Source organism: Anguilla rostrata, chromosome 2 (assembly GCF_018555375.3).
Source record: "Anguilla rostrata isolate EN2019 chromosome 2, ASM1855537v3, whole genome shotgun sequence".
NCBI lineage: Eukaryota > Metazoa > Chordata > Actinopteri > Anguilliformes > Anguillidae > Anguilla > Anguilla rostrata.
Window position 1 is genome coordinate 32,474,068 of NC_057934.1, and position 20,374 is coordinate 32,494,441.

At 41.1% G+C, this 20,374-nt stretch overlaps 1 protein-coding gene across 11 annotated transcripts; it reads right to left on the reverse strand.

Moving 5' to 3' along the window:
* On the reverse strand, window positions 1-8,875 carry LOC135247806 (alanyl-tRNA editing protein Aarsd1-like). 11 transcript variants are annotated; one of them, XM_064321667.1, is made up of 14 exons: window positions 8,717-8,843; window positions 8,027-8,142; window positions 7,488-7,647; window positions 6,757-6,814; window positions 6,386-6,542; window positions 5,838-5,954; window positions 5,009-5,139; window positions 4,337-4,403; window positions 3,845-3,936; window positions 3,270-3,324; window positions 1,953-2,047; window positions 631-834; window positions 187-294; window positions 1-94 (listed from the first exon to the last, which is right to left on the reverse strand). In XM_064321667.1, exons 1-12 carry the CDS (start codon window positions 8,787-8,789, stop codon window positions 696-698), a joined length of 1,260 nt encoding a protein of 419 aa, XP_064177737.1. In that variant the 5' UTR covers window positions 8,790-8,843; the 3' UTR covers window positions 1-94; window positions 187-294; window positions 631-695. The 11 variants fall into 11 exon arrangements, with proteins under 11 accessions (XP_064177737.1, XP_064177735.1, XP_064177744.1 ...); XM_064321665.1 differs by having other exon boundaries at window positions 428-834; XM_064321670.1 differs by having other exon boundaries at window positions 7-91.
* Window positions 8,876-20,374: the final 11,499 nt, after the last annotated feature.

Consider the following 20,374-nt stretch of genomic DNA (forward strand, 5'->3'; position numbering starts at 1 on the left):
GAGAAATACGGCCCCCAAAGTCCTCCACCCGTCTGTTCAGCAACGCCGCACAGGCCTTCCCCCATTGGACACCAGTGATGACAACATCACTCTCCTGAAAGTTATTTATTGAGATAGAATATATTAACCTCATAAAGCTGAGACAGTGTGTTAGTGATTATGGATTTTCAGTTATTGAAAAGTTACCTCCAGTGCACCCTCCTCCAACCCAGAGCACAGTATTTTGGGGTCATCTGAATGTCCTGACTCAGCTGGAGAGGATGCACGACTTTCCTGGAGTACAGTGCATGTCATCTGGTGAATGGATAGATAGATATGCAATCAATAGATTGATCAATAATAAATCAATCAAGTGTAACATCAACGCAAATCACAAGCATATACAAGTAATAAGGGGAAATATATGATGATTGTCTTTTCCATTCACCTGAGATTGATGAAAATAGGTGAATATGTAGATAAAAAGAAGAGGTCTGAACACCAAAAACTGAAGCAGGCTTAAAACCAGCAGACTGCGGCCCTCCAGGATTCGAGTGCGAGATCCCTGATCCCTTTTGCGTTCGGCTGTTTGCTCGTGCGGATTTGCACACCTGCACGCCTCTTCCCGTTTGCGCGTGCGAGCGAGCGCACCTGTGCGTTCGAGTGACAGACAGACAGCGGTCCGGGGGTGCGGTGGCCGGGGGAACAGGCCGCGCCTACTCCTCCCCTGAGCCACGATGGCGGCTGTGCTCCCGCAGCAGGGCCTCCACCTCGCCGCGCCGGGCCATGCGGTTGGCCTTCCCCTGGAAATGCCCCCTTTTCCCGGCCCCTTTCCCCTCCAACAGCTCCGCCACCCTGCAGCAGGGGCACGTGGGAAACAGGCAGACGTCATTACAGACGCAGCAAAAGGGCCGAGGACTTCAAGTGAAGGAACCAGACGCAAAACTGAAGCTACACTGGTAGATCACTGCAGCATCCCACAAGCTTGTGCGCTCCGTTTACAGTAACACAAATGGCCTTGCATGAAGATACACAACCTGCAACTGCCCATTACCTCTGCTAGAATGTTATCACTCCAGTGGTACTGTAAAATACACTGGAATAATAGACATTACATGCATATGCTATTACACATATTATATATTTAACTTATGCTGCAACTGAATGTGTTTGTACATGCTTCCAGTCCATATTGAAACTGACCCTAGAAGAATTAATAAAGTAATATATATTGTACAGTATGCCAGCTGCCAGCCAATTAAAATAATTAGTTGCTTAATTTTTTCCCGTAGTTGAATAGGTGTAATTTGGATAACTTCAAATGTGTTTATTAAATATGAATATGAACATTCTTGGGAATCCAACACTGGCTGTAGGACTGCTTCCAACTCCCTGTCCTTAACTTTATAATTGGGCAGCCATTTGATACAAGTTGAGTGGATAAGTGCTTTTTCTATGCACTCAGTGCTGCTGAATTTAAACCCAGAGTCTTTGCTTGATGGCACCTTCTGCCAGTCAAGCAGTCAAATTGGTCGTTTGGTCAATTAGCTGGCTAACGGTAGCTATGAAATGCTTTGCTAGTAGGTGATGTTGTAAACTAGTCACACTATATAAGAAAAGCAGCCTTATAAGAAAAGCTTATTAGAAAATTGCAAGAAATTAACTATTCAGACAGTGCACTTTTGCTTTTTATGGTCATGTTTGCCTCAAAATGAGCAAAATTACCTATTTAAAATGTTCAAATTTCACACTAAAAAGACAACTGTAACCTAAAATTAGTTGGCAAACAAAGCATTAATTGGACAAGCATGTGTTCATTGGGACAGCCCTAACCGTATGGTAATTGTAGTGATGTTTCACCTGCAAATAAATCTGCCCAACTCCTCTGCAAGGGTATGTAATGTAGGCACCTTCTTAACTTGACTGCATTCACTACTGAGCACAGTCTCACATGTCAATTAAATCACACGCACCTGGGTCCCAGCTCATCCACAATACCCACTGGCCCTGCCAGCAGGAACAGCCCCGCCCCCTTCTCATCTCCAACAGTCAGGAATAGCACTGTGTCCTGAGGGAGGAACCAGGAACCAGACCAAGGTCTCAGTGACCTCTCACCATTCATCAGACAAGTAAATACATTCCAGTAAAGCATATTATCAAATACAGGCAACTGCCAAAACAAAAGAAAAAAGGGATACAGAAATACTGAAAACAGGAACTTCAAGAATTTCCAAGAACCTAAAAGGTGGTAGGGCTTTCTCCTACAGGGCCCCACTACTGTGGAACCAGCTTCCATTATTTATAAAGGAGTCAGACACAGTCTCAATATTTAAATCTAGATTAAAAACGCACCTCTATGCTCAAGCTTACAATCAGTTATAGTCTGGAGACAGGGTGCGAGAAGCCTGTAGTCATAGAGCTTTCTAGGTGGCAATCCTTTCCTTACTGTCACCTGTCAATCAGCTGTGACCCGACTTTACATGGGCTGGCTCTTGATAGGCGGGTATGGTTGTCTACCCCTCATGACTGCATGGGCTCCCCATCCCTGTCCTAGTAGATATGCAGCCATATTTTACTCCTGGCGGCGTCCCACAATACATAGCACTGGCACTTACTCACTGTTTGGTATATTGCAAATCCCTTAACTGCTGTTTCCACCCTCTTCCCCACGCTGCCGGCGGGGCTCTTGCCCCAACCCTCGAGAGTGCTTCGAGAGTCGTCTGGTCTCCCCCACCTCTGCGGTCCAGCCCCTCCTTCGTCATTGCCTCCACCCTGCCCACATCTGCCGCCACCTGCTGTTCCCCATCACCGCCACCTGGCCCCACCCATCATCTGAGCCACATCACTTATCATATCTTCTGCATAAACTGGCTGACATGCTGGTCACCAGTCGGCACCCTGAGCCGACCAGAGGAGGATGGGTTTCCCCCTTGAGCCTGGTTCCTTCCAAGGTTTCTCCCCATCTGCCACAGGGAGTTTTTCCTTGCCACTGTTGCCTTAGGCTTGCTCCTGTGGGGGTTTAGGCTAGGGCTGTCTGTAAAGCGTATTGTGACAACTGTTGTAAAATACGCTATATAAATAAAATTTGATTGATTGATTGATTGAGGTGTGTCCACAAAGGTGTGGTTCCAGAGTTAACTAACTGGAACTGCCATCCCAACATACAATCCTGAATTTAAAAAAAAAACTAATTTCACAGACATGTATAAAAGCAGATACTTCAAATATGTACTTGAATCAGGTCAGATGCTAAATCAAAAGCAAAAAGATGAGAAAAGTAGCAGCCTCACCTCAGTGCCTATCTCATTGGCTATAATGTTCATGAACTCATTGTCACCGTCCTTCCTTCAAGATTAAGCAAAAGAAGAAAAAGAATTTCACACAAAAAGACAGTAAAAATACTTTTTTGTTTTTTTGATCAGCTGAAATGTGTCCTGAGCCTTTTTGCCAACAAAATCCACAAGCAAGTAAGTGTATGCACCAAAAAGTATAAATAATAACCATTTTGAAATATTGTGACTGTCAATAATATTAGTGATCTCTAGAACCAGCAGTATGCATTACTGAAGAAGTCAGACTTGTAATCAGATAGCCTGAACAGTAGGTGGGGATGTTGCAGCACTGAGTACTTAACCTTCAGTAACTGAAACAGTACGAATGCAGAGCATGTAAGCCAAGTGAACTCCAAAGGAAAAGCAAAAGCAAAGAAAAAGCAAAAAAATAAAAAAAAAAATAAAAAAACGTATATATCAAAGGATGTAATTATCTTTAATCAAGATCTCCAAAAAATGTGTTTATATGGGACGTCTCATTTTCCTCCAAACAGCACCCCTTTCCGAAATGAATAAAGATGTCAGGCGCTCACCTGTGTAAACAGAACAAGTCGCCCCGATTGGGGTTGTTCTTGAAATTCTCCGCAATTAGCACAGCCATGTCTCGTAAAAGGTTGAGATTGTTCTTGAAACGGAAGATAAGGACAGCTTTATCATCAAATTACCAGCAGGAATTCTCTCAAAAAAATTCCCAGCAATTTACATTAACATTATCATTTCAGATCTAAAGTTTCCAAGCGATTAACATTTTTTGTGAAACGATATTTAAAAAAGCATTTCACAACAGGGAAAGTTCAGTGGAAATGTACAAAGCCTCCGGGAAATTTTAGTATGCGTACACAGTACAAAAATAAACAAAATCAACGCTCGTGGTAGGGCCGATTTACAAACTCAGTGTGCCCAAACGTTACCTCTGATTTATTTTCTCACAGAACCACCCAACGTGCATTCCACGTGGCTTTAGAACTGCAGTGTGTGTACAGAAACAGAAATGAACGCTTAAGATCCACTTAAGAGCGGCCCACCTTCTGCAGCACCTTGACAGACTTCTGCAGCTTGTCTACGGCTTCGACGTGATCATCTGCTCCAGTCCTGTTAGATGCAGGATTCAACATGGTGAGAAACAAGCAAAGTCGAGTAGTTGATTCTGAATCCTGACCATGCCAGTGCAGTGCACATTTGGCATATTTGGTCACCCACAGAGGGAGGGTTTTGATCTACAGGATGATGTCATTTTGCAGCTCCTCTGATTGGTCAGCCACCTGCCTATAAAAACTGTAAGAAGTGCACTCCACTGACACAGCGGTTGCGAAGCTCAGCTTGTGGGCCGCAGACTGAAAAGAACAGGCAACTGGCAGCAAACACACTCCAGGTGGAAGAGGCTTCTGCAGTGATGAGAGGGGCTTTTGGATATTTCTGGGTGTTCAAATTTGAGAATAAAATGAAAAGGGGATACAAATTTGTGAATAAATCTGATTTAGGTTTTACCAGTGTGGGAACAATAAGGCTATTTAACTGAATGACCTCTTCATAAAACAGAAATTCAACATCTGCTGGTGGCTTGAAAATAATACATTTGTCAGACACTTGGGAGGTTCTCAAATACAGATTTTTGACTATTTGATAGGAAATTAAATTGAAGGTATTCAATGGCCAAACAGCTGTATGTGGTACAGTATGCTTGGCCCAGGCCTTACTTGAGTAAGGATGTCAGCGATCGCTCCGTGCTGTAGCTTTTCTCCGCATACTTCAGAACCCGGTTTCCCGCAAGGAAAATCACGTTGGTTTTGTTTTTCTTTCCTTTTTCAGTCCCAAGGATCTTTATAACCTGAAATTAACACAGCACATCAGCTTTAGTGTTTGAGGATCATAAAACCAGGGGCCATCAATCAGAACAGCATAAGACTTGAGTCAAGAGTATATGTTGTTATCTTGCCATGTAAAGCACCTAATTTGAGTCAAGGCAAGCAATGTTTGCAAGGTTATAAAAAAGTATTTTTTGACTAGATTACAAGTGCCACAACATGCCGGTTGTACCATGCGAAGTCCAAGGTAAGTGTGAAAACAATGAGATAAAATAAATGAATTCTGGTTCACATGCGGAAACAATACTGACATCCATAACAGGTATTGTCTTCACAAAAAAATACATTTTGTGAGCATATAATGGCTGACAGATAAGTGTGGCGAACAGAGGAAAGCCAAGGTTTGCACTCAGGGCTACATGCTGGGGAAAGAACAAGAAAACTATACAAGGAGACACAGGAACCAAACAACTGCCTAAATATTAAACATTAAATCTGAAATAATACATTATTTTCCATATGGGTTACAATGTTTACGCTTTTCATCTAAACACTAAAACACTATTTGGATAAAATGCGAAATCAACCAAAACTCAAGGTACACAACTCTGCATATCGCTAAAGCTCAAAAGCCAAACGTAGCTTCGCCTTAAACTGTAATCTGAAACAGCAGATAGGCTTAAAGAAAAACAGAACCATTTTGTTTCGAGCAGGACTCTACCTGTAGGTGGCTGAGGTTGGACACATGGGTCCCGCAGCACATGTTGGCGTCGACGCCCTCGATGTCGATGATCCGGACGGGTCCGGCATGGTCGTCCGGCAGGCCGCGGCTCCTCACCTGAGGGGGGACGTTGGCACCGAGGGCCAGGAGATGAGTGCGGCGTGTTCTGTGTGCTCAAGGTGAGTGAAGTGGAGGGCAGCCTCAGTCCTAAACCACTGCAGTGGTGTCCGAGACAGGGGCGGGCAATTTCTTTCCAGGAGAGCTGGTGTGTTTTTGCTTCCACCAATTACCCAGGATCAATTAGCCATATACATCAATGCTAGTTCACTTGTATATTAAACCACAGAACAACAGTTCATATTGGGACACAAGAACAGGCTTCAGTTCTTTCCTGAGCTTGTCAAGAAATGTAGCTAAACTGTCAGATGAAGAAAAGGATTGGGCTAATTAAATAATTAAGAACCAGCTGACATGAGATCCAGTCGGATATAAAACTCTCCTTGCCCACCCCTGGTCTACGAAGAGCCTCCTGCCCACGCAACCTGCACCTTTTCCACGGCGGGATCGTCCAGGGAGAGCAGCTGCACGGTGACAGGGACGTGTTCGCGGATCTTCTGGTTCACCGCGTCCTCCAGGGCCTCCATCTCGCCGGGCTTCACCGCAGCCGTGTCCAGCTCGATGACGCTGCGCTGGCGGCCCAAATCCCTGCCCGCGGCACACGCGCACACACAGAAACACCCTGTCGTAAGCGCTGGCGGAAACAGGTGCAGTTTTGGAGCTACCGCTGTACTAAAGCCAGGAGTTTCTGTTCTGTATATGAACTGATTGAGATGAGAGATATTAAGCTAGCATGGAAACCCTACCAAAAAAACATAACATAACAGCAATAATTTGTGATTTCTTAAATCCACACACTTACCAGGAGGTGGTCTTGTATCCAAACATACTGTCTGCCAAGGCAGTAACTAAGTGTTGCCCTAAAAGAGCAAAGTGAACATAAACGGTTACCATTATCAGCATAATTTCTGCAACCCCTTCAAAAATTTCATTGAGCTTCACCGTCCACACTGCCACCACCAATCATGAGCACCAAACATGGGAACGCGGCAATCATTTTGCACCAGAACTGTCACCACAAATCAGACGAGGTTAAGACTGCTGGAGCAGGGAACTACTTGAATTAGCCTATTTCATGCCGACACGCCGACTATCGGATGTAGGGCCGCAGCACTCTGTTCCTCAGTCAGTTAGAAGTGAACTGGCCCCACACCCACGGGAGCGTATCCAGAAGTGTGAATTGGGCTGATTAAACAGGGGGACAGGAAAATGGCTCGAGCGAAGAGCACAGATTGAGAATGTAGCCAAACCCCTGCTCTTTATGACCCAAGACTTCCCCCTACTGGCCTAAAACCACAGCAAAACTTTTATAGATGGTCTCTGGTTCAAGCGCATTCCAAATAAGCCAGTCAGATTTATAGGCAGAGCACATATTTATGCCATATTGTGCAATTGAGTAGGATTGTAATGAGTAATGAGATAACACCAGTGATGAAAGTAATCCACAAATGGCTTTCAGCACTGTGAGTAAATCTCCCACATAAATAAAAACAGAAATAATGACATGCAGTCACACGAGCCTCCCAGCCTCACCAGAGTGCTGCTGCATGTGGTCAAATCTGCGCTCCCAGTCCACTTCCAGCCGTGCTTCCGATCCCACCTCCAGCGCCGACTCCACAAAGTGTACCGCCTCTGAACCTTGCCTGGTCACCCGCAGGACAGGCACGGGCCCGATCGTCCCGCGGTCATCTGGCTGCAAAAGCCAAAAAGTGGTCACATGCGTGCGTCCCTTGTCTTTCAATCTCTCTCCCGTTCAAGAAATGTTATTGGCACAACAAATTCGAATACATGTATATGGCTTTACATAGCAAACACATTATATGGTAACACTTTACAATAAGGTTCTGACAGTCAAACCTCATGACTAACTCCTTACATTCAAAATCGCGGGGGCTGAGACAAGGATGTTTTTGGTCATTTCAATGTAATTTCTGGGTCTACAATGTGTAGACGTTCGTGAAGCTAACAATTAGCATCGACAGCACTTTTATTTTGAAAAATTCCCAGCTTCACGACGCAAGCAAGGTAAGACAATTGAATGTTTCAAGGGTGTAAACACCAAATCAGCTTACCTGGCCTCCACCCTCAGGAAAGAGAATCGTGTCTTTGAGGATGACGTTGAAGCCTTTCACTTTCTCCTTCTTCCCGCCGTTCTCACGTTTTAGTTCAGCGGGAGAACATGATGCCACTGTAGTGATAAACTGAGATCATAAATATAAGTGAGCCGTCGATATGGAGATGGGACTGAGAATGTATCAGAATAAAAATAGCAGCAATCAAAAGTTAGCCAGTTCCCTATGACTATACATATGTGCAACTATCTAGCCAGCTTTGTTTTACTAAAATATGGTTGTGGTAAATCAAAAGATAACGCTATTATTGGCAGATGATCACCTGAGCTGTGAAGTTACATCCTAGCTAAGGTTGTGCACTTGTCAAAATCGATCAACAAGCGGTAACGCGATACACCAGACCTGCTGGAGCAGCTGGGAAAAGAGCCAACGCTTGCAAAGGATACTGGTTGATTTCTTAAATAACGTTATCAATGCAAAATATGTTAACACAGTTAGATACCCAACCGGAAATATATCCATTAACATATGTAATCTTTCCCTTGACAACGAATGGACTTAGCTACCAGTGTTAGCTCATGTTAAATAAGTGCAAAGCACCCGCTAACATTTGAGGCGAAGCCTCATTTCATATTTTAGAAATGTCATTGTAAATTTACTAACTTAATGCAAACTGAAATTTCGTCTTACCTCTTGCATGTAGCAGTCCCTCTGACACTGAAAAGCCATATTGCATAGAAAGCTTAAAGTTATGCAAAAACATACACGACTGAAAAGAATGACAGTGTTAAGGGAAAAGCCGTGTACGGATCCTGTACTGGGACAAACTAGTAGTGCGCAATTCTCGAACGATTCGTTCGAATTAAACGACTTTTCTTACTGACTCGGTAGTAATGATTCGTTTCCTCAGTTGAGCCGTTAATTTCACTCATTGATTGACCGAGCGGCTCTGCCTATATTGCACTCAGATTCTAACCAACATGTTTCTTCTTAGACATGATAATCTTTGGCATTGTGCTATAGTATTTAAATGACGCGATATTGTAGGACATAACATTGTAAACCAAAAGTGAAAAACGTAAAACCAAAAAATGGTGTAATTTCGGTTTTTTTTTTTTTTTAAAGCTTTAGGGAAGTATATGAGCATTGTTACATTTCCGATCGCAAATATCTACACCACCAATAGAAATAATAGGAAAATATAATCTTATTGGGCCGTATTGTAAAGAAGCCTTAAAGGGATGCAGGGATTTTGATGAAATACCCTTCACCACCATATTAACATCTTTACGTGGAAAATGAACAGCAGTTGTTTGGATAAAATCGTAAACAAGGTTTCCATTACAGTCAATAAACTCTGAAAGATAACAAATGTCATAGTCAATTAAAAATTCTTCGAAGAAATTGGCTTGTTTCTACAGTATTTAACACATATTGATTATTCCATACAATATTTGAATAGGGTGAGAAATGTGTTTGTAGGTAATGTTCCATAAGTCAAAGGCTTGTTTGTGGAAATCTGCAAGTTTAAAGGGCAATCACAGGCTAATAAGAACATAAGACCACCCACCACACTTTACAGAAACAAACTTAGGTTTGCTTTAAAAAGTGTTATTGTGTTTATTTTGAAGATCTAGTTGAGCATATTAAAATCTAAAGCACTTAAACCTCCGCCAGGGTAGTTTATAATAACAGGTTTCCTTTTAACATATTCTGTTTTATTTTTCCAAATTAATTTGAACAGTAGGGAGTTAACAGCATTGCATGTTTCACAGCTAACATAAAGGGAAGAGGGTGGATGCACAATCCTTGAGATTCCCTCAGCTTTTGAAAGCAGCACACAACCTTGTAATGAGGTTGCTCTGCAACTAACAATTAAAATATTTTAACTTTCTTTAGTTTAGAAGAAAAATTAAGAGTCTGCCTAACAGATGTAGATTTGGTGATTACGATCCCAAAGTATGTAACAGACTATTTGCTTTTATGCCATATTTTGTTTGAGCGATGGACAGTCATTATTTCCCTCTTCAACCAATTAATTGTAAGGCAGTTTTTAAAGCCTCCAAAATAGTGTAAAACCTGGTTTTCATCTCCAAAAAAGAGACAACATTGAAGCCTCATTAAAATAACTTCCCACGATAACAAAAGCAGAGAGAAATGTAGTTTTTAATATGAAAATGAGGGCCTGAGGGACGCCCTTAAGGGTGGGCTGATCTCCTTCGGGATGGACCAATCCTCGGACCTTGAGGCCCTCATGGCGTTGGCCCTGTGCGTGGAGACTTATACCCAGGAGCATACAAAGAAGCCTCCTGCTCTGCCCCAAGTCCAGGAGAGGCTGCCTGCTCTGCCCCGAGCCACCTGCATCCTCCACAACGTCCTGTGGGTGAAAACCATGAGAGACCCAGCATCAGCACTCACCCCCGACACCATCGCTGATGCTCTGACCTGTTGGGAGGATGGGGAGCAACAATGCACCCAGGGAAGATATTCAAACAAGGGAAGCTTTCTGCTCATATTTCAGTGAGGAGGGTGCTGTTGCTTGGCAGCATCAAGTGGTGTAGCCTCCGGTCTACACCAGTCAACAAACCAATGGCTCTTAAGCGCCACTCATTTCTCTTGAAAAATCAAATAAACAAAAAAATAAAAGTATTTCCCCATTTATAGCACAGTTACCCTATGTCCAATTGCACCACAGCACTTATTTTAATGCGCTCGTATGCAAATGCTGCAAAATAAATGCACATCAGAATGTATTCCAGTCTCCTTCAAAATGCAAAACAACGCAGAGTTAAGTGTAACTGAGTTACACCTGCACTGACCTGGTTATCATATACCCAAAAGAGGTTAAGTATTACCCCCACACCATTATTTTAAGTAATTAATTATAAGTGTTGCTTCAATAATTTTATGAAATGTACACTCAAACAGATAACAAAGAATTAAATGTTTATTAAAGAACAGTTACCAAAAACACAAACATAAAAACATGTACACATTTGAATAATTACTTGGCTCCCTCTCCTGCCTCAAATATGAGTTTATGGATTAAGAATTTAAGCTGAGGCTTCTTGGAGGAAGGGAGCCTCCAGAATTCAGGTAGGATGCCCTTAAAAAAGAGCTCATCCTCATCCAGACGCCTTGGGCTGGGGGTGGGCTCTTCTAGAACACAAACTATCCTCTGCTCGAATGAGGACATTTCGAGCTGCTGCTGGGCCCTGTTTCTCTTGCCTATTGGTGGTCGGGCGAGCGGGGATGGCTGCAGCACTGTGGAAGGGCCTAGTGGGAAGTTCTCGCTGCATCCTGGCTGCTCCCCTACTGCTGCTTGGCTGGCTGGCTGGCTGCTGAGGTGTGCAGCTGGCTGGCTGTTGAGAGGGGTATGGCTGGCTGGCAGTGGGAGCACTGGGGTCTCAGGTGTGACTGTGTGGCAATGGCAAATGGTTTACATGGCTCACGGGTCCGGTAGGAGGGCCCCTTTGCAGAATTGTGCTTAGGGCCCCAGGGAGGTCAGGACCGGCTCTGCACCCAGAAGAGGCATAACCTCGGATTGTAACATTGACAGAGCTGTAAGTATACTTCCTGATAATGTTGATGTAATATTTTCTGAATTTCTTTTTGTGTTATACAAAATATAGCATCCTATAACTGTTAGCTAACAGCAATATAAGGAGATGGATTGATGTTTACTACCTCATTCAATGCCCACAGGCTAATTTTCATTATTTACAGGAAAAAGTACAATATTGGCAAAGACAACCTTAATGCTGTTACTATCCTGAACTGTGGTATCTAAGCATTACTAGTTTGAAATTATTCAAGATCCCAATGTCTAGAGTGGATAAAGGTACCACATCACTTAGAAACTGTCCTGAATATCGTCCTAACATTCGCATCCTTCGAAAATCGGGTAGTAGTAGCCTACAATTAAAAGCAAAACGTGACAGCATTGTCACTATCTGCAATTAACAAACTAGCATGAAAACAACTTTAATGCCATAGCAATGTTCTATATAAATTCCTATAGCCACTGTCATGATTGTTGGCCTATCACAACACACAGGCAAATTTCAGCACTTACAATGTTAACAGACCTCATCTTTGTAATTGACATATTTAAGAGCAAATTAAATGTAGGCTTTATTTATCTATGTAGGCCTATTTGTTCATATGTGAGTAGTCTTCATACTCATTTTCATTAGGCAAAGACAGAAATACGACAACAAATAACATTTTAAAAACAGTATTAGCAATATCAATATAACAGTGTAGTCAAAATAATAAAATGGTGGAACCATGGACAATCTCTCTGCATTCCTGTGTGTTAGGTCGTAATGATGACCGTTTAACTGTTTTATCCCTGACCACAGAGAAGAGTGGATAAAGCTCACATCCCTACAGACAGGCTGCAGTGTGTCTGGGGCTGCTGTGTGCTCTCTTATTGGCTGCCACATTAACCCGATGTGGCCTTTGTGAGTATCACGCACTGCCTGTGTGTATGTCTTTATTGGAAATGTAGCTAAACTGTGATTTTAAAGTAAACATTTTTTTTACTTTTTATTTGCTATGTAAACTGTCAAGTCTCAGCAGGTCATAGATGCTGTTTCACTGTAGCCAGGGGACTGGTTTCTCTTTAGCTGCACTGAGTTCTTCCTGTAGTTGTGGTGCCATTTTACAACAATTTCTCTTGCTAGACACCACAAGATATTTAGCTACTGTCTCTTGATTTTCCTGGTCTTCCCCTGTTAGCATTAATACCCATCAGCTGGACCGTTCTGAGTGTATAATGAAGACTGTACCTGGAAATCTTAAGTTTTTTTGCAATTTCCCATGGAAAATAACCTTGCCACCATATGTTTACTTCGCCTGCACATCTAAGCCTAACACCTTCTTCTTTCCTCTATTTCTTGCATATTCTTTTAGTGCCTATTTTTCTTCCACAACAGGCCAATGGTATTAGGCTACCTATGTTTTTTTTTAACTTAAGGTAGATAAGATTTCAGTCACCTACCTCACATCCCCATTTGCAATATAATTGGATAGACTTCCAGTAATTTGTTTAATTGTAATTTTTGTCAAAGGAGGCTATTTTAAGGAAAGTCGTGTCTAAGATTATTTTTAAGTTAAACATATCTTTTTGTGTTATTGTAGGTAGAAATTGGAAAAAAAAGTTTATACTTTGGTTTGTTATTCAATAAGGGCACATATAAGAACTAAATTCTTCCTATCTACGGTTTTTAATAAAACCAGAGGTGACCTAATACTTTTGGCCTGTATTGTATATAATTATATCTATAATTATTAATTATTTATAACAAAATAAAAAATAAATAAATGTCATCCTGTGCAATTTAACAATATAAAAACATATATAATATATGCATACTGTATCATTCTGGTTGGGAAATTGAAGAACAGTTCATTTATGGCGTTTCTGGAAGTGCATCGTGTCTAAGCTGTCATGGTCTTTTTGTTTCTAGTTGTCCTTTTTGGGCCGCCAGGTGGCAGCACTTCTCAGTTTTTGTATTTCTGTTCATTCCCTCATTGGTTTCCCGTGTTAATTGTATTATTGTTTTCCATTATTGTCTCGTTATTTAATCATCGTCCCCACCTGCCTCATTATCCCTTCCCTCTCGTCTGATTATGTATTGAGTTCACCTGTGTCTTGTCTATTTAAGTTCTTTGTCCCCTTGACTCAGGTGCTGGTTCCTTGTGTTCATTTCTGACTATGTATCTGCCCGCTTTGGTCCTGCTTGTGTGTTTTATGTGAGTGTTTGTGCTTGTGTTTCCGCTCGTTTCCGCCTGTGTGTTTCTGACTGTATTTCATGTGTATTTCTGCCTGCCTGTGTTTTGACCTGCTTGTGTTTCTGACTGTGTTTGTGTGCTTTCCTACCTGTGATCTGCCCTGCCCATGTTTGATCTGTGTGTTTCTTGTATTTTTGAGAAGTTCACCTGTTTTTATTTTTCTTAGGAATATTTTGAGTTTCATGGCTTTGCTCCTCATGGCCCCTTTGTTCCGGTTTGTTTTTTCTAGTAAAAGTCTTTGTTAAACTTTCCTTTTGAGTTTCTGGTTTTTTCTTCTCTGCGCTTGGGTCCATTTCCCTGAAAACCCTGACATAAGCATCGGTTTGCATTGTAACGACACCGAAGGGAAGTTTGTAATAGATTTCTCCTGTATGAAAATGGGTTTTAAAAAAGAATAATCAGCATATACAGAGAACCGGTCATTCCAACCAACATGAAAACTTTGTTACATGACTGAGTAGCGAACTAAAATGTCAACTTGTCCACATTGTTCAATTTATAATGGTAAAAATGAAATGTTTGTTCTGATTGTCACTAAATAATGCAGTAGACCAGTAATGTAATGTATTTTCCTTCACACAAGACCTGAAGGTCCCAAACTGTGTGGCTATGGAGTGGTCAGGGATGGAGAGAGAACTGGAGAAGCTCAACCAATTACAGCAGACGGATTCAAGTAGAGAGGAAGAAAAATAACACCGCTTAATTTGCAATGTTAGAGAAAAAGCGCACAGCTGGATCAATACTGCCCCTCCATTGCAAAAGGTGAGGTTTATTATCTTGAATATCATTTTTAAAAGAGGAAGAAATGTGTGGGTGGTTTCCCCCTTTTAATATCATCTATTGTACATTTGTGTGAGCGATGTGAGAGATTATGATCTTGCTTATTTGCAAAGGATCTTGTTTGTTGTACAATCTAATTGACAGAGTCTGATGCCTGTTCTCTGTGCAGAGAGAAAGTGTAATCCCTGTCCACAGGGCTGGGAGCAGTTCTACTCCAAGTGTTACTACTTCTCTATTGAAGTGAAGACATGGTGTGACCGTCGCAGTGACTGCGTTAAACAGGATGCTGACCTGGTGATTATAGAGTGAAAAGGAGCAGGTAAGGCACTGTATGAGCGAATGGGTGAGTGCCTGACTGACTGAGTGAGATAAAACCAAAACTGAAGCTTAATATTACAGTATTTATCACACTGTATACATGGCATTGTAAAAAACAATAACAAAACATGTAAAGTTGTGTAGCCTTAAATCAAAAACACACCCTGGTTCCAAACATTACATTACAGGCATTTAGCAGACGCTCTTATCCAGAGCGACTTACACAACTTTTACATAGCATTTTACATTGTATCCATTTATACAGCTGGATATATACTGAAGCAATTCCGGTTAAGTACCTTGCTCAAGGGTACAACGGCAGTGTCCTTACCCGGGAATCGAACCAGCAACCTTTCGGTTACAAGCCCAGTTCCTTACCCACTGTGCTACACTCCGTCCAAACAACCAAGACATTCAGCAATCCCAAAAATGAAGGTCAGGTGAAGGAGCAATCCTGTATGTTTTTAAGCCTTTTGCCAACAAAGTATTCTGTATTACAAAAATAAAATTTTAAAAATATTTTATACAAAACACAGCATAAAAACCTAGTAGATAAAATCCCTAAACCAGAAAAAAACACTTGAACCCACCAATCAAGGCCAAATATTGGGTGCATGTAGGGCCCCACCAAATTCACAAACATTTAGTCAATTTCAGTGTTCTAAGTTGCAATACATTGGGATGGCAGGTATGCCATCCCGCCAAGTTACGCCTTGGCGAGGGCATGCCCCATACCTATACAGCACTGAGAGTTTGGCACTTTTCAGGGTTCCCCACAGAAATAACCACAACAGCCACAGACACTCAGCCCTTAAAAACATTAAATTCTGTACATTCTGACCCCATTTCAACAAACAGATTTCATAAAAAACTTCACATGTCCACACAATAAAGCCCCAAACTAAGGGGATTTTGCGTTTTCTCCTTCTCATTCTTATTTTTCCTGCCGCCTATCCCACTAATAACATGTCTCCCCATTGGACATTTTACCGACACCCGCCAAATCTTCACCTACACGACCCAATGAAAAATTCGCATACACACGCAAAATACCCATACCTTTTTACTCTGAAACATTTTCAGTACAAACAGCTAGTCCGCCTGTGGCCTAATGGGTAAGGTTACAGTCTTGGGAACACAGGGTCCGAGGTAAAAGCCCAGCTAGGAGCACCTTTCTTTAAAGGAGTACCATGGTGATTTTCACACTTTCTCGGTTTTATGTGCTATTTGCACAAGAGGCATTGAAGAAACACAATGAGTGAAGTATTAAATATGTCTGTTCTGCATTTTTGGAGAAATATGCGTTTAAAATTTATCGTCCTATTTTCAACCGGTTGAGAAAGTTGTCAACTTGGTGCGTCACGAACACAGTAACCACTCCCCTTTCCACGCCCCGTAAACCCATGGATAACTCCAGACCCATAGTTTGCGCCGCTGGCTTACAGGCAAGACAATGCAAATATTTGACTAACATTAGGTTCACTTAAATTAGAGTGCCTTTTAAGGACTATTAGATTATTTCTGGTTATATTCATTTAGCTAGCTAGCTAACGTTAGCTAGCTAGGTAGTTTGCTTTCATAAGGCAATGTTATCGATAACGTTAGCTAGCTAGTTTGCTTTTATGAGGACGTTATAGTTGTGCTTTTATCTTAACTTGGCTAGCTAGATAGCAAAAATTATAATTGGATATAAGTCAACGTCTTTACCTTAGCTATCTATCGGTACTTCATATACTACTAAGCTAGCTAGCTTGTGAAAAGTCTCCCAAAAACAGCACGTATCATGGGGGTAGCTATGGTAACGGGGCACGGTCTGTCAATCATAGCTAACTGACAGTTCTCATTACCACGCCCAGACGGTTCGGGTGAACTTTTATAGTGGGAAATTTAGGCTTAGAAAAATACGTTCTAAAGTACATTGAAATGACTGAATAATAAGAAAATTATGCACATTTGTTTTGTTGTTGCCTAAAGACAACTGGGAAGTGTCACGTTCAACCACCATATTACTCCTTTAACCTGCTTTTACCCTCACTAATAATTGTCTACTACTTCTCAATTATTGCTTTTGCACCATATCTACCAGCCGTTCCCCGAACGTATACACTGTATTATGACGTACCGTCTGCACGTTCAATTGTTAATCGGCTACAATATTGCAAAGCCATATGGATTCAACGGGAGCTCTTCTGCGCTTACTCGCCTGTGTTCTTCTTTAAAACCACGGACAGGTTTGCTAATGATATTTCACGCATTGCATAGCTATTTCATGGTGCTGCCCCTAACAAAGTGACAGACTGGTAAACCTCCGGTTGAACGATTGAATCCCGCCTCGTCCTCAGGCAGATAATTCCCTCTTTTACACTAACGTTCTCTTACCCTTATATTTGCTTTACCAAAACTCACTCATGGCCACCCATATGCATTTCATGACGGCAAATGTATTCCTTTTATTAAAAAGTTACACCAGTTCACCGCTGTGCCATTTCTACTAACTACATTTCTTCACTTGGCTACCGTACAAAACCTTCTTATCAGCAAACGCCACGTTTCTACATTCATGTTACCTCGCCCTGTTCTCTATCTAGCCACATACAAACAATTACTACGTATGTACGTTCTACAACTCCCCATTAAAACATTACTTTAAATCATGATTCACTCATAATTATAACTACTAGTACTGAACATGAAAAAAACACAGCAGTGCAATAGATTTCACACATTACTTAACCCTCCACTTTAACGGTTATCACTATATAGCGACTGTTATATATACTGTTTGATAAGGAATATAAGCTCGCTCATGGTCACTCCATTTACTTCGCACTATACTCCGTGATCATGTCAACCTTCACCTACATGCCCATTCTGATAAAAACATATTGTTTCAACTACGGAATTTCGTAATTCCATCCTAATTTCTCTCACACTGTTATTTTCTCATATGCAAAGCCTGCTGGGACATATGCGTCTGCTCCTATTCTCCACAATTTTTTTTTCCGGTTCTAGTATAGCAAAACAGCGAAAACGATTCCTACCTGCAGATAAGCCTATCAAAATGCCTTATAAACCTTACAAACACTAAAGGTGCATCTCCACGAAATAACAGACAACGGAGCAGGACAGAAGGCTACACAAGTTGCGACCTAGGGAGTTACAATTCTACGGGCTTGCTGATTCTTTTGTCAGTCGGGGCTCGTTGGATGGACGTCAAATCCATGAGTACATACACTGGCCATATTTCATCTGCGTTTCTGATGCGTTTACGCTTTCTCACAGCCACTGTTTTACATATATAGCAAACCGAAACTGCTGAACGGTACACGCTCATCAGACTGTACAAATTCACACAACGATAGCCATAATCCACAACCGTTTCTTACAGGGTCGCATTTCTCACTCTCATAATAAAACGCTTTGCAAAAAGAAATGATCTCATAAAAAAACACGTTTTCAACGTACAAAAATGCCAAGTTACTCAAAAGTATTGATATCAAAATAACGCCAAGTTACGGTACTACAAACAATATAGGCTATCTTGCCTCACCGAAATGACATAAGATGTATTTCAAAGCAATGCTACCCAATATTTCCTCAGTTCTTTCAAGTCACTTGGCCCTGTGTTTTGTAATCTTACCATTTTACAATGTCATGCAAACTTTGTGTCAGATCAAAGAGTCAAATATTTAGAATTTCCTCATGGAACACATTGAAATTAATGTAAAAAACTGCTGCTGAGTAACTACAGAAAGCATATTTCTCCAGAAAACATGTTTATACTTGCTTCTGAACTGAATTTGAGTACATGTGCAAGTTATTGTATATTTGCTACGTACAATAAATACTGCATGTAAAATACATATTGTACATACATACATAGAGAACTTCTTTATCCCCATGGGGACATTTCCCTCGCAGCATGTTACATTCACATTTACGAGCACACACTTATACCAAGAAACATACTATCATTCACGCAACAGAAAGGCTGGGCAGCGAAATACATACATACCAATACAAATTGGACATATACACGCCTATTCAATCAATCTTGACTGTGAGAGAGCCATCCACACATATGTTTGGCCTGTCCATGTAGTGCATGCTTATACACAGGGCCAAGTGACTTGAAAGAACTGAGGAAATATTGGGTAGCATTGCTTTGGAATACATCTTATTTAATTTTGGTGAGGCAAGATAGCCTATATTGTTTGTAGTACCGTAACTTGGCGTCATTTTGATATCAATACTTTTGAGTAACTTGGCATTTTTGTATGTTGAAAACGTGTTTTTTATGAGATATAGTTTGCAAAAAACACAGCATTTATCGACATTGCATGATAAATGATAAAATAGATGGGAGGAGCCTAATTTCACAGAAAGAATGTATGTGAAATTATTTAAAGCTGCAGTGTGTAGAATTTAGCAGAACGGACTTGGCAGAAATTGAATATAATATTCATAAGTGTGTTTTAATTAGTGTATAATCACATGAAAATAAGAGTCGTTGTGTTTTCGTTACCTTAGAACGAGCCCTTTATATCTACATAGGGAGCGGGTCCTCTGCCACGGAGGCCGCCATGTTGCACCGCCATGTTTCTACAGTCGCCCAGAACTGACGAACGGCTCTGGAGAGGGCGCATTTGTGATGCCTGGGTACCTTCCAATATAGGTGTGTAATACCACACGTGGTGTTTACGGCGTTTTCGCCCTTTTTAGTACAGTCTGGCTTGAATGACGATCCATTTTTTCAATAGGTGAAAATATAAGCTTTCTAACGATGTATAACATGTCTAATTTTGCTTTTGGAATAGCGTTTTATTCCAGCGTAATCGAAAGTTATCATCGCATTCACATGTGATAGCAGTAAAATATGCTGCACCTAACGAAATGTTAACGATTTTTCGTAATTTCTTGGAAAATACTATTATTATTGAGGACTTCTGGGCATAGCTAAGCCATGTTTGTTGATAGACCTAGCTGACATCGTTTTCTGGTGTAAGACAGAAGTGGATAGAAATGTCATTGATTTACTGTCTCTGTCTCTGTCTATTGAAAACAGATAAGATTTCATCATTGCTATGGAAGTATTAGCCTACTGCTCAAAATATTTCGGTTATATACGTTATTTTTGAAATTGAGTGTCTTTAAATAGGTTAGTGGTATTTTATGAGTATCTCACACTGTAATATAAGCATTAGTGGTGTAATAGTTTTTGTGACGCATCATGTCTTTCTATGATTTACCATGAAAAACCGCTAACGTTAGCAATAAAACACTACCACAATTCGGAACAATTAAGTTATAATCGCTATTTTCCTGTAAGCTATGACCTATAGTTTTACAGACTAAATAACTAAATACAATTTATAAATCTATCAAGGAACCTCATCACTTGACACTTAGCTACTCAATGCTGTCATAGACAATGACCTCATTTTTGTAACT